Genomic DNA, 13,819 nt, shown 5'->3' on the forward strand with positions numbered 1-13,819 from the left:
CTCTCTTTTCAATCACCAGGTTCCAGATGCCACCAGGATGCTGGCCAGGCTTCCCTGGATTGAAGACCCCACCAATGTGTCCTGGAGCTCAGCTTCCCCAGAGACACACCTTACTAGGGAAAGAGAGAGGCAGACTGGGAGTATGGACCGACCAGTCAACGCCCATGTTCAGCGGGGAAGCAATTACAGAAGCCAGACCTTCTACCTTCTGCAACCCTCAACGACCCTGGGTCCATGCTGCCAGAGGGCTAGAGAATGGGAAAGCTACCATGGGAGGGGGTGGGTTATGGGGATTGGGTGGTGGGAATTGTGTGGAGTTGTACCCCTCCTACCTTATGTTTTTGTTCACTAATCCTTTCTTAAATAAAAAATTAAAAAAAAATGTAGCAGCAACAAATGCTGGAGAGGTTGTGGGGTCAAAGGAAGCCTCCTGCACTGCTGGTGGGAATGTAAATTGGCCCAACCCCTTTGGAGAGCAGTCTGGAGAACTGTCAGAAGACTAGTAATAGACCTACTCTATGATCCAGCAATCCCTCTCCTGGGTATATACTAAGGAACCCAACACACCCCTCCAAAAAGATTTGTGTACACATATGTTCATAATAGCACAATTTGTTCATAACAGCACAATTTGTGTACACATATGTTCATAACAGCACAATAGCCAAAACCTGGAAGCAACCCAGGTGTCTAACAATAGATGAGTGGCTGAGCAAGTTGTAGTATATATACAAAATGGAATACTACTCAGATTAAAAACAGTGACTTCACCGTTTTCAGCCCATCTTGGATGGAACTTGAAAAAAACATGTTAAGTGAAATAAGTCAGAAATAGAAGGATGAATATGGGATGATCTCACTCTCAGGCAGAAGTTGAAAAACAAGATCAGAAGAGAAAACACAAGTAGAACCTGAACTGAAGTTGTTGTATTGCACCAAAGTAAGACTCTGGGATAGGTGGTGGAGAGAGTACAGGTCCAAAAAGGATGACAGAGGACCTAGTGGGGTTGTATTGTTATGTGGAATACTGAGAAATGTTATGCATGTACAAACTATTGTATTTACTGTTGAATGTAAAACATTAATTCCCCAGTAAAGAAATTAAAATTCAATTTTACTTGAAGAAATGATTATTTCCAAGACTATTGTTACATGTGTATAGTCTCATAAGCCCCCATAAAAGATAGTAGCCTATCATACCAATTTGTCTTCTTTCTCAAGGACCCCTTACAGCCACCTCCCTCTTCCTCCCACCTTCACAGTCCCTGGGTCTGCTGCAACAGACCACGGGTAATTAAAATTTCACCTGATTTAAGTCCCACCTGTGAGTAAGAGCTTCCACTTCTTCTCCTCCTTCTAGTTTATTTCCTTAAGATGATTCTTTTCTTACTTCTAACAACTGACAGCATTTGTACTGTTTTTCAGTGAAGCGACTCTTTCTTTTAGGGTTCAAGAGACTACAGAAATATGGCAAAATTTTACTCACTGTGTGTGCAGCAGCTGACAACGGTGTCCTCTGCACTGGAGTCCTTCGATGACTGCGATTGTCCCACAGGACTATCTGACCTGAGTAGGTTCCACCAACCACTAAGTTGGGATGGAAACGAGCAAAGCAGACAGACATCACAGAGGACTGTGAGAAGAAAAGAAAGAGAAATGTACTATGAACTTGCTGGACAAGGCTTGTATCTTCCTTAAAAAAAAAAAAATCATCCTATAACACCTGAAAAACACCAAGTTGAGACTTTTAAGCATATACTTAGAAGAATATTCTGTGTAGGGAAAGTTTTTTTTTTTTCCTTATTTGTCAATATTGAATTGAAACTTGAATTTTGAAGTCTTAGTTACGTTATGAAGTAGGCATAATTCCCATCTTATGAACATCATTGTTTTGTGGTCTGTAAAGTTAACTTTGTAAAAAAATTTCCATTTATCAATAAAAATTGCATAAGAACTGCACAAGGATCCCGGTTCAAGCCCCCAGCTCCCCACCTGCAGTGGAGTTGCTTCATAGGCGGTGAAGCAGGTCTGCAGGTGTCTGTCTTTCTCTTCCCCTCTCTGTCTTCCCCTCCTCTCTCCATTTCTCTCTGTCTTATCCAGCAACAACGACATCAATAACAACAACAATAATAACTACAACAACAATGAAAAACAACAAGGGCAACAAAAAGGGAATGAATAAATATATATGTATATAAAGATATCCAGGTTATAATGTCTCACCACTCCCACCAGTAAAGTTTTATCATACTCCCCCCCACCCCAAGGATAACCATCATAGTTCTCAAAATCTTAGAGATGGGTTGGTTATTTTTTTCAAGTTCATTGGTTTCAATTCTCTGTATTCTTCATATGAGTGAGACCATCTGGTATTTGTATTTCAAATCCTTCCTTGTGTCATTAAACATATTCACTTCCAATCTTGTCTTTTTTAATTACCAACTAGTAACTCCATTGAGTATAAGTCCCACAACTTCTTTATCTAGCCAATTGTTGATGGGCAATTAGGCTGATTCCATATTTTGGGTATTGTGAATAATGTAGCTATGAACATGGGGGTGTATATATCCCTTCAAATTAGTGTTTTCATGTCTTTTTTTTTCATGTCTTTTTGCTTAAGATTGATATTGCTGGATCATAAAGTTTCTTTTCTTTTTTTTTTTTTGCCTCCAGGGTTATCACTGGGGCTCGGTGCCTGCACTAAAAATCCACTGCTCCTGGAGGCCATTTTTTCCCTTTTGTTGCCTTTGTTGTTTATCATTGTTATTGTTACTACTATTGCTGCTGTTGCTGTTGGATAGGACAGAGAGAAATCGAGAGAGATGGGGGTGACAGAGAGGTGGAGAGAAAGATAAGATACCTGCAGACCTGCTTCACTGATCATGAAGCAAACCCTCCCCACCCCCCACAGATGGGGAGCCGGGGTCTTGAACCAGGATCCTTACGCAGGTCCTTTGCACTTTGCCCCACCTGTGCTTAAACTGCTGCGCTACCATCCGGACCCCATGTATTTCCATTTTTGTTTAAAAATTCTTGATACTGTTCTCCACAATGACTCCACCAGTTTGCATTCCCATCAGCTGTGTAACAGAGTTCAGAACTTATATTAAACTACCAAAAATTATTTAAGTGCAATTCTTTACTTTGAGAGTATTGTCATATCAAGTTGTATAATGCACAGTACTGACACGGCTTTGAGGACTTTCAAATGGGGTGCTTTTCTTGGTTTTTTTCTTTCTTTCTCTTTCTTCCTCTCTTTCTTTCTTTCTTTCTTTCTTTCTTTCTTTCTTTCTTTCTTTCTTTCTTTCTTCCATCCTTCCTTTCTTTCTTTTGGGTTTAATGTAGATTTCTAGGAAGTGCACTGACCTTGGGCTGATCCAACTGGTTACCTCCCGAAATTCCCTCTATTCCCATGGGTATTCTCCTAACCTTGAATCTTCCCACTTCAGACAGATCCTAATGTTATTCTTTGCCTATTTTAGCAGTCAGAAATGGATTTTAGTTCAACTCTGCCATGGCCTGTCATAACATCACAAATGTGGTTTTTGAAATTATACAACAGACTACTGGATACTATATTTTATAGGAAGTGACTTAGTTGAGACAGAGTCATGATGTAGCTGAAATCAGATGAGTCAGCTGTCCCACATCTGCTGAAAAGTCCTTTTGATTTTAGTAGTGCTGTTGGCGATTGAATCCATATATAAAGGTAGTTGTTTTTAACAATTGTATTTTACTCCTTTATTAAAATTTATAAGTACTTTTAGGTGTATAGGAAGTATTGTATTATTTGTAATGAAAATACAAAGGCAGTCAATTCCTTAAACAAATTTGTACTCTGATAAAGGAAACTAGGGTGTATACAAGCATGTGAATGGAGCTGCTGCTATCTATACAGTGCTTTTGCATGGGAACCTCTTTGTAGACATTTTCATGCTGTGGCAGGTGGAGAGTGGGATAGATTTTGGTCTTTAGTCTCCCTTGGGATTGACATCAGGACACAATTTACACACTCATGTAGCAACCTTGACTATGACCCAAGGATGACTAAATCCCAGGCATATGAAGGTGTGTGTGTGTGTGTGTGTGTGTGTGTGTGCGCGCGCGCGTGGGAGAGAGAGAGAGAGAGGGAAAGAGGAAGAGAGAGAGAGATGTAACTGTGTAATAGGTTGCTAAAAAGATTTTTCTTGAAGGTATAAAAGAAAAGTAAAATATGAGATGGATAGGAAGATCTTACAAAAGGGAATGTATAACACTTGAAGTGTATTTGGAACATTCAGCAAGTGGAGAAGAAAAGGACTTGGTATCCTTTAAATTGGGGATACTGGGAAGAAAAAGATTAGGAATTGCAAATAGATGTTGAACAGCTGGCATTTGGTTAGGCTGTGGAAGAGCTTATGAGGAAGAGGCAGGTAGTAGGAGATGTGATTGAAAAGTTATTCTGGGCTAGATAAGAAATGGCCCTGGCTCTGAGAAGTAGTCTTTGTCTGGATTTTGTTGTTGTATTGGTACTAGTGAGGAGTCATAGTTTTATAAGTAAAAATAAAATAAATAAACTAGATCAAATGTAACCAATAAGTCAGTGAAATGTGATTGAACAACAACAGCAACAACAAATAGATATGGCATTTTTCTAACTAGTAAGTTAAGCTTTAATTTCTAAAACAAATCAGATCTACCATCACCCTAAAGGTTTCTAGTCACAGAGTATCTGATAGTCTATCTAAAGTAGAATAAAGAATGTGGACTATTTTTTCTATGTCATGTTTTACTAAATTGAATGATTTTCAGTTTCAATTCCTTGAATATGATTCGATGATGAACATGCTTATGTCCAAATCTGGATTTCATAAACTTCAAGAATAACTCTCAATAATATGGAATTAAAGAAAAAGAAAATAATGCTGGTCAGCTTCTTGTTTTACACATCCCACAGAATCTTTCTTAGTTTTCAATTGATGAAGTTCTTATGTTGCTTGAGCTCTGTTGGAAACAGCTTCTAAATCTTCAGAAAGACTAAAATTATACAGGTGGCATTGACAGTTGAATTGCTAAAACTCCAATAAATATGGGTAGAAGAATGCCATTGATTTTGAAAAAAATCCAGATATCAGTTCCTTGATTACTTCTAGATTTCAGTTAAATTATAGTAAATGCCACTCTAAGCCTTGCACAGTTTGCTGAGGAACAAAACTGGAGAAAAATAAGCAGTGAAGTTTTTTTTTTCTATGAAATTGAAGCACATAGTTGGCAGTCAACGTGAGCCCAAGCCCACAGGATGAGTACTCTAATTCTTAGTTTTCATTCATTTAGTTGTTCACTTTTCATTCATCATCAAACACACAGTGTCCAATAAGTACTAACTAAATCAATTAAAATATTAAGTATTGCAAATGTTCCTCATTTTAAAATTCAGAACTCTGATAGTATTTGATAAAAGTCAAATTAATACTAAAAAATCACCACTTAGGCACTGGGATTCTGTTAACAGCACATTTTGTTTTCCTACAAATAAATCTTACAATGTCTGTAAGAGGAAAAAAATGAACACACTTATTTTCACTTTCTAGTTAGAAGACTATAAATGGGGAGACTTAGAAGATTCATCAACTTTGCTTATTTTTTGAAGTTATACAAAGTTATGTATTATAGAATACCCATCAAGTTTCAAAACAGATCTCCAAGGTGTGCCACACTGACATACTATCATTTGTATGAAAACATCAAGGTGGTATGATCTCAATTATCTAGATGTAAAGTTTAGAATTTAGTTATTTCTTGAGATATTTTTTAAAAGTACTCTGATGTTTGATGTAGTGGTGGCAAACAACTGGATGACTGGCTGAGCTTCAAAATTTTCATTCTAATGTCTATGCTCCTTTAGACCCAGGAGGATAATCTTCCTTCAGTGAGATTCTGAAAAGAAAGCTCTTCTTTTGATGTGGAAAGGCCACATCAGTCCCTCAGGCAAACCATCTTGGAAAAACTATGCAACCTCGTTCCCTTCATATAGCTACTAATCTAGGCACTGCTACTGATTGTTGTAGAATTTACTGACTGTCAGAAACAAGAACAAAGGATTATATCATTTTGTCAGTTACACCTATTTGGTAAGGAGTAGGAAAGCATTCCAGAAAAAAAAAAAGATTGACACAGCTAAAACATGTGGTTTGTACTGTGCTCATTTTTAGCAATTTTTGAAGACAAATTATATGAACCACATTTTTAATAATATTAATATTACTTTAAAAACTCTCATTACTTTTCTAGTCCTTGAAAATGTTGTATGCAGTGTCACAGTAGAGCATTATTAAATTATATTATTAATAAAATTTAGACAGGTAAAATTAATTTTTTAAGTTTCATAACCTTGTTACTCTTAGCACTGTAAGTATTCTTAGCTATATAAGTGCTTTTCTCTATCTTATTTTATTTGTTAAATCATGAGAACTTACAATGACTTTCAGAAACAATGTATGGTCTTTTAGCACTCAGATAAAACAATTCACACAAGTGGAAAAATAATGATAACATTTATGAGAATGTTTTTTTTTTTTTTTGAGCTGTTACCTCCAACATGCTTAACTTTACTTCTGCAGACCATTTTTTCATTCAGATTGCAAGATAAAGTGGGAGGGATAGATCAACACTGAGCTTCCTCTGGTACTATGGCATGTCCTGTGTGGTGCCAGGAATTAAACCCGAGCTTCACACATGGCAAAGTATTTGCTCTGTGAATAAGCTATCTTTATGTCCCTGATGAGAATTTTTAGACAATTTAGCTGTTATATCAAAATAAGGTTTCCTGATACTAGATTCAGCTTTCTTTTAATAGGACAGTGATTTCATATATGTAACCATGTGGCCACTAAAATTAGAGACCTATAAATACTATAAACTTATGTGCTAAAAGTTTTATAAACAACTGGTGAGCTTAACTGACTACATTCCAATACAAATAATACAGAGACAGTATTACATAAGGAACCGCTATTTCCAACATAAGCAAAACATTTAATTTCTTTGCATACTCTGTCTCAACCAAACCATAACAAGTGAGGTTTTACATATATATTTTGAGAATCCAGTTATCTTTATTGACAGTTTTTAGTGTCTTCTGCAAAGAATTCCAGAGGCTCCTGAAAAACATGATTTAGTTTTTCACTTTTGAGCATATTGTCTTGCTATAGCCCATCTTTGAGAAGGCAGTGCTTCTCCTTATCTATGCTGCCACACACCTACTTGTGTACAAGTTAACCTACTGCACAGGATTTCACATCCTTTAAGAATGTTCTAAGAAACATGGAGGTTTACTGGGGTACAGGTTGTGGTGCACACAGTTGAGCACACATGTTGCTGTGTGCATGGGCCCCCAGCCCCCCACCTACAAGAGGGAAACTTCACAAGTGGTGTCTCTTTCTCTGTAACTATCTCCACCATCCATCTCAATGTCTTTCTGCTCTATCAAATAAAAAAGGATGAAAAAGATGTCCTCCACAAATGGTAGATTCTACATGTTGGAACCAAGTCCCAGTGATAACCCTGCTAGAAAAAACCAAGGAGGTTTACTTTGTCCCAACTTACTGAAGGAATTCCACAGAGATGAAAGGGGTAGAGACTTCAATGTCTTCTCTGGCCCACTGTGTACCACTACATTCAATTCAAGGCAACCCCCAGTCTCTCCTTAAGGGACTGTAGGGCTGTTTTCTATTTTACAGAGTTAATCTAGACCAGCTTAAAGATGGTACTTCCCCTCAACCACAGACCCAGATGCCTAGGACAAACAGCCTTCAGTCACTGGGCCACTCATCCCCTACCCCACCCCCCATATTCACATTTGATCTGATTGTCCATATCCTTCTGTGTGTGACACTCTGCCCACACTTCAGACATCATGCCTGGGTGGGAGGGAAAGAGATCCTTCACTCAAAAGCATCTCCTATTTCAAGTACCATCTCTTCTGGGCAGAGGTTGGTCCCTAGAGAGGGAATGATCATATTGTTGCCATATGCTGTTTAACAGTGGCTGACGTTTTATTTGCCTAAAAGCAAATGCTTAACTGTCAGAGGTTTGTAAGACAGGAAGATCAGATGCTTCTGGCTACTAGTGAGCTAGTATATATATATATATATTTCTGCAATACCTAAAAAACCCACAGATATTTCTTTTGTTAATGAAAACAACTGTAATTGGAGAGCACTGCTGTCAAAAAATCCTCTTACAGGCAATCATGTAGCACCAGGCATCTGACAATGTGGAAGGTGTGAAGGTGGCAGAGCCAAGACATGAGTCACAAGTCAGGCACTTAACTTTAACTGAGATGAGGGGAAAGATCTTTATCTCCCTACAGGGTTGACTTTTCTTAGGAGGAAATTTCTGTCTCAGAGTGTACATACCATTTTCCCAGAGTCTAAGATTGGCCATGTACTGTCCAGGAGCAAAATCTGCATGCATTTGGCTGCAACCCCCTTAACTCAACTTGTACTAAATAATTTTTTTTTAAAAGCTGCTAGTTCTAAAATGTGATTTCTCAAATAGTGGCAACCACTTATTCTGATGACCCACTTTTAGAGTCTCTTGGAATTTTCATTTCTTTCAGTGAAATCCTGTACTTTATCTTGAACTGTCTGTAAACAATGCAAAGTTTCTGTGCAAACCACAAAGAGATACAACTTCATGCACCTTAGCATGGCTATAATTATATCTCAATAAAGTAGGAAAAGTCACCAATAAAAAGGGAAAACAACAATAGTTGGTGAGGATATGGTTAAGTCAAATGCCCACACAACACTCACCAGAATGTAAAATACAGGGAGTAGTGCAGCAGGTTAAGCGCAGGTGGCACAAAGCCCAAGGACCGGCATAAGGATCCTGGTTTGAGGCCCTAGCTCCCCACCTGCAGGGGAGTCACTACACAGGTGGTAAAGCAGGTCTGCAGGTGCCTCTCTTTGTCTCCCCCTCTCTGTCTTCCCCTCCTCTCTCCATTTCTCCCTGCCCTATCCAACAATGATGACATCAATAATAACTACAACAATAACTACAACAATAAAAAATAACAAAGGCAACAAAAGGGAAAACAAATAAATATTTAAAAATATTTTAAAAGAGAAATTATTAAAAAATAAAAAATTTAAAAAAGAATATAAAGTACAGGTCTACTATTTTAGAAAATGCACTGCAGTTCCTCAGAAAGTTAGACATATAACTCAGCAATTATATTCCAAGGTATATAACTAGGATAAATGGAAACACATGTCTACTCAAATGCATGTTTTCAAATGTTCATAACGGCATTATTCATAATAGCTCACAGTGAAACAACCCAAAGGCTGATCAACTGAAGAATGGACAAAATATAACAAAACCAATAAATCAATAAAAAGAAATAAAGCACTGAAACATGATATAATCTGGGTGAATCTTGAAAACAGTATACTTAGTGAAACAAATAACAAAAGATCACATATTATATACTTCTATATAAAATAAACATGAACTGTTAAGAATAGCTAAGTCCACAGAGGCAGAAAATAGACTAGGGGGTGCCTAAGGCTGGGGTTCAGCAAATTATGAATAACTACTAACAAACATGGGGTTTATTCTGAGCGATAATAAAAATGTTCTGGAATTAGTGTGATGATGATGATGGTAATTGTACAACTTTGTGAATATACTAAAGCCATGAAATTGAACATTATATTTTAAAAATTTAATTTAGTTTTTATAGAGACAGAGAAGGAAGAGGGAGATAGAGAGGGAGAGAATGAGAGAGACACCTGCAGCACTTGTGATGCTTCACCCCTGCAAGTGAGGGTCAGGAGCTTGAACCCAAGTTCTTCTGCACTGCAATATGTGCACTCTACCGGGTTGCTCACTGTGAAATTCAACAATATAAAGGAATAGTTCACCTTCTTTGCTTCTTCCCTTTCCCCTTCACTCCCTCCCTTCCCTCCTTGCTTCCTTCCTCATTTCTTTCCTTTTTTTTTTTTTTTTTGGCCATCTCCATGTGTACTTGAGAATAATGTAGATTTCTTTATTTTGGGATGAAAAATTCTGTATAGATCAATTAATTCCATTCCTTCTGTTACCTTGTTGATTCTTTTTTTGTTGTTGTCCCAAAGGTCTGTCTCTTACTCAAAGCAGTGTACTTAGATACCCTACTATTATTGTGTTGCTGCCAATATGTCCCTTGAGGTCATTAAGAATTTGTTTTGTTTGGTGTATTGCATCAAAGTAAAAGATTCTGGGGTGGGGGTGGGGGGCTCAAGTCCTGGAACATGATGGTAGAGGAGGACCTAGAGGGGGTTAAATTGTTATGTGGAAAACTGAGAAATGTCATACATGTACAAATTATTGTATTTACCATCAACTGTAAACAATCCCCCAATAAAGAAAAAAAGAAATATAAAAAAAAGAATTTGTTTTGTAGGACAAGGAAGATTGTGAGGGGATATCTAAGAATGATATCTCAGCATGCCAAGTTTCAACAGCCACTGACTTGTACAACCCATGCCCTAACTCCTTTGCATGGCCAGCAAAGATCTGTAACTCTTCAAACACTAATAGGTGTCAATGTAGCCTTCATATGCCAAATATCTGACCACAATCAACTTGTTATCTGATCTGAATGTGAAGTACATAATTTGCTTACCATTACAGCCATAAATCTTCTTATATCCATTCAAAATTGCTACTTAGTAGAGACCTTTAATGATAGTTAGAGGAAACTTCAGATTTTATTTCCCATGATCAGTGGTGCTGCCCTATGCAAACTTCCCTTCTGCTACTGTACTCCTTATCAAACTGTTCTGCTTCAGGCAGATATAAGCTGTCTTAAAGTTCCTTTGATTTATCTTGAAATGAACTAATTATAGGCAAGAGATTCAATAGATGGGGCTCTACTACTTACTATCCATCCTTAGAGTATGTTGGTGCAAGTCACCCCAAGTCTCTTAGGATCAGTAATTATTTATTATTCTTGAGTCAGAGGCTTTGAGTCACCCCATATGAGATAGCATAATGGTTATGCAAAAAGGACTTTCATGTCTGAGGCTCTGAGTTCCCAGGTTCCATTCCTAGCACCACCATAAGACAAGGTTGAACACTGCTCTGTCCTTTCTCTATCTCTATATCCTTCATTAAATAAATAAAGTATTTTGGGACCCAGGCAGTGGATTCTAACTGCTGTTCTAATGGACTCCTCTATTTCAAGTAGAATTTTTTTCTAAATTTTTTTTTTCTCCATTTGTTTTGAAATCAGTGTGAGAAGATAAATAAAATAGATAAACCAGGCTTACCAAGAAAAAAGAGAAAAGGCTATGACAAAAATAATCAGAAATGAGAAAGGTGAAATTATATCTGTTGAGTCAGAAATACAAAGAAAAAGTGATTATTGATGGTGTAGAAGAACTTAGGCTGGAGGTGGGAGTGTTTTGCAGAAAACTGAGAAATTTTACACATACATCAGCAACTGTATTTACTGTAAACCATTATTCCCCAAAGAATAAAAAAAAATATGAAAAGCCTATATGTAAATAAATTTGACAATGCAGATGAAATGGGCATATTTCTAGAGTCATGCCAATTTCCTGAACTGATCCAAGAGGAAGTGGGAAAATGTTAAAAGAGTTAAACCACTTAAGCAAATAATCATAGACATACCCTATGACCCCAGAACACCATTCTTCACAATATACTCAAAGGACATGGAAGCACAAATTCAAAGAGAGGTATGCACCCCTATGCTTATAGTTACATTGTTTACAATAGCCAAACATTGGAAACAATGTAAATACCCAATGACAGATGACTGGATAAAGACTTTATAAGATGTTCAAAGCAGTGTTGCAGGTAGTTCTATTTTTATCTCATTTTCTCTCTCCCTGTCTCCTTTTAATTTCTCTCTGTCTGCACCCAATAAAATAGAAACAAATAAATATATGAAAAAGAGAAGTTGTAAAATATATATACAATGGAATTCTACTCTGCACTCAGAAAGGTTGAGATTGTATTCTTTGGAACAGAATGGATAGCACTGGAGGTGCTTATGCCAAGTAAAACAAGAAGTAAAAGACAACTGCTAGATGGCTTCATTCATATGCACAGTATAGATGAATAAAGTAAAGGAATTTGCAAAAAAAGAAAAAAAATGACAACCAGATTATTTCTTGTAAAATGTAAGAACTAAGATGATTATGGGGTGGGGAGCAGAACTTTGGAAGCGGGTATGGTGACTTGCATACCAAGTGCGGTTATGAAAATACTCCTGAAGTTTGAAAATTCTGTAAAACAATGTTAAATTACTAATAAAAAATAGCTTTAGTAGTAATGCTTTTCCTGTCTTGATGATCTAGGTTAAGAAATTATCTCTTAGTTAATGTGCCTTTTGCTATGTGGTTTAACTCTTTCGAGTAATGTTTATATGTATATTTATATCCTCCACATCCTCCATTCGGAATACTGATTCTTCCTCTGATTTCAGAGATCTTCATGCCTACAGCTCTACTTGTTGACAGCAATTCTAAGCCCAGACATTTATTGACTTGGTTAATGAGGAAGAGGAGGGATAGTTTGAAATAGCATCACATTAGCTAGTACCAGTGAAAGTCACGAATAAATCCATACCACACAATTATTCAAATGGATATTTATACTGTAAGCACTGCCAGTTTAAGCAAATTCAGACTAAATTACAAATGGTAGTCCTTTGGGTACAATTTGGTTTTCTGTTTGTTTTTGCACTGAGCATGCTAGTCTGTTGCATAAACTGTTGTGCTATTTCCCCCAGATGTGAGTGCAAATACATATATTTTTTATTAGTAATTTAACAGTATTTTATGAAAGTATAAGATTTCAGGGTTATAATTTCATATGCATATGTGGTGTGTGTAAGTCACCATACTTTCCACCAAAGTTTTGTTCTCCACCCTCCCCCCAGCCTATACAACTCTCATAAAGCTGAAGAGAGTTTGGATGCCATTATTTTAGTCCAAGTATTTTTGAATATAGCAAAATTCTAGGGCAACTGACTAATCAATTCACTACTTGCAGGAAGTTTTCTAAAATTGGTACTTTTCCTTTTATAGTTACTTAATTTTTTAAAAATACCTTGAATCAGAGCTATACCTTTTACCTATAATGTTACATTGGATCTCAGTATTATCATTTGCTGGTTACTTATCTCCTGCTACTTTAAAAGTAAGCATTCCTCCTGTACTTCAGTATTCTCTGAGAAGTTAAGCACTTTTTTTTTCAAAGCTCAAACTAAATTTCATAGCAATTTAACCAGAAATTCTAGGGCTAGGACCCAAAAATCAATGTTTAAAAAAACTAAATTCAGACATGCAGGGGAGTTGCTTCACAGGTAGTGAAGCAGGTCTGTAAGCAGGTGCCTATTTTTCTAAAAAAAAAAAAAAAAAAAGGAAAAAAATAAATTCTACAGGATGGATAAATCCTTGGTTGCCCAAACATGAGATTCCCAGTTCAATCTTCAGCTTTGCATGTACTACGGTGATGCTTTGGTCTTCTCTATCACTTTTTAAAATAAATAAATAATCTTTACCACCTGGGATTTGGCATAGTGGATAAAAAGTTTCAAAGAGGGAAGCAGAGCCAAGATGGTAACTTGCAAGCAGGGGCTGGTGTGAGCTCCAACAAGCAGAAGCTTGTGACCGGGGATTCTCTGGATAGGGTAGGATACTGGGCTGTTAGCAGGGGGGTGAATAAAGGGTCCTAAGGGTGAGACCACTCTTGGGTTAGAAAATGGAGGCCAGGGGGTAAAAGAAAATAAATCTTTTGATTATTTCTGAAGCTAACCCCT

At 37.0% G+C, this 13,819-nt stretch overlaps 1 protein-coding gene across 5 annotated transcripts in view; it reads right to left on the minus strand.

Annotated features, from left to right (window-relative positions):
- DYNC1I1 (dynein cytoplasmic 1 intermediate chain 1) overlaps window positions 1–13,819 on the minus strand; it is a 486,729-nt gene that overhangs the window by 97,782 nt on the left and 375,128 nt on the right. For all 5 annotated transcript variants that reach the window (XM_060196200.1, XM_060196197.1, XM_060196195.1 and 2 more), the window contains one exon: window positions 1,487–1,633. In XM_060196200.1, the coding sequence (XP_060052183.1) occupies window positions 1,487–1,633 (147 nt within the window). The remainder of the gene's footprint in view (window positions 1–1,486; window positions 1,634–13,819) is intronic.

This window comes from Erinaceus europaeus, chromosome 8 (assembly GCF_950295315.1).
Source record: "Erinaceus europaeus chromosome 8, mEriEur2.1, whole genome shotgun sequence".
Classification (NCBI taxonomy): Eukaryota; Metazoa; Chordata; class Mammalia; order Eulipotyphla; family Erinaceidae; genus Erinaceus; species Erinaceus europaeus.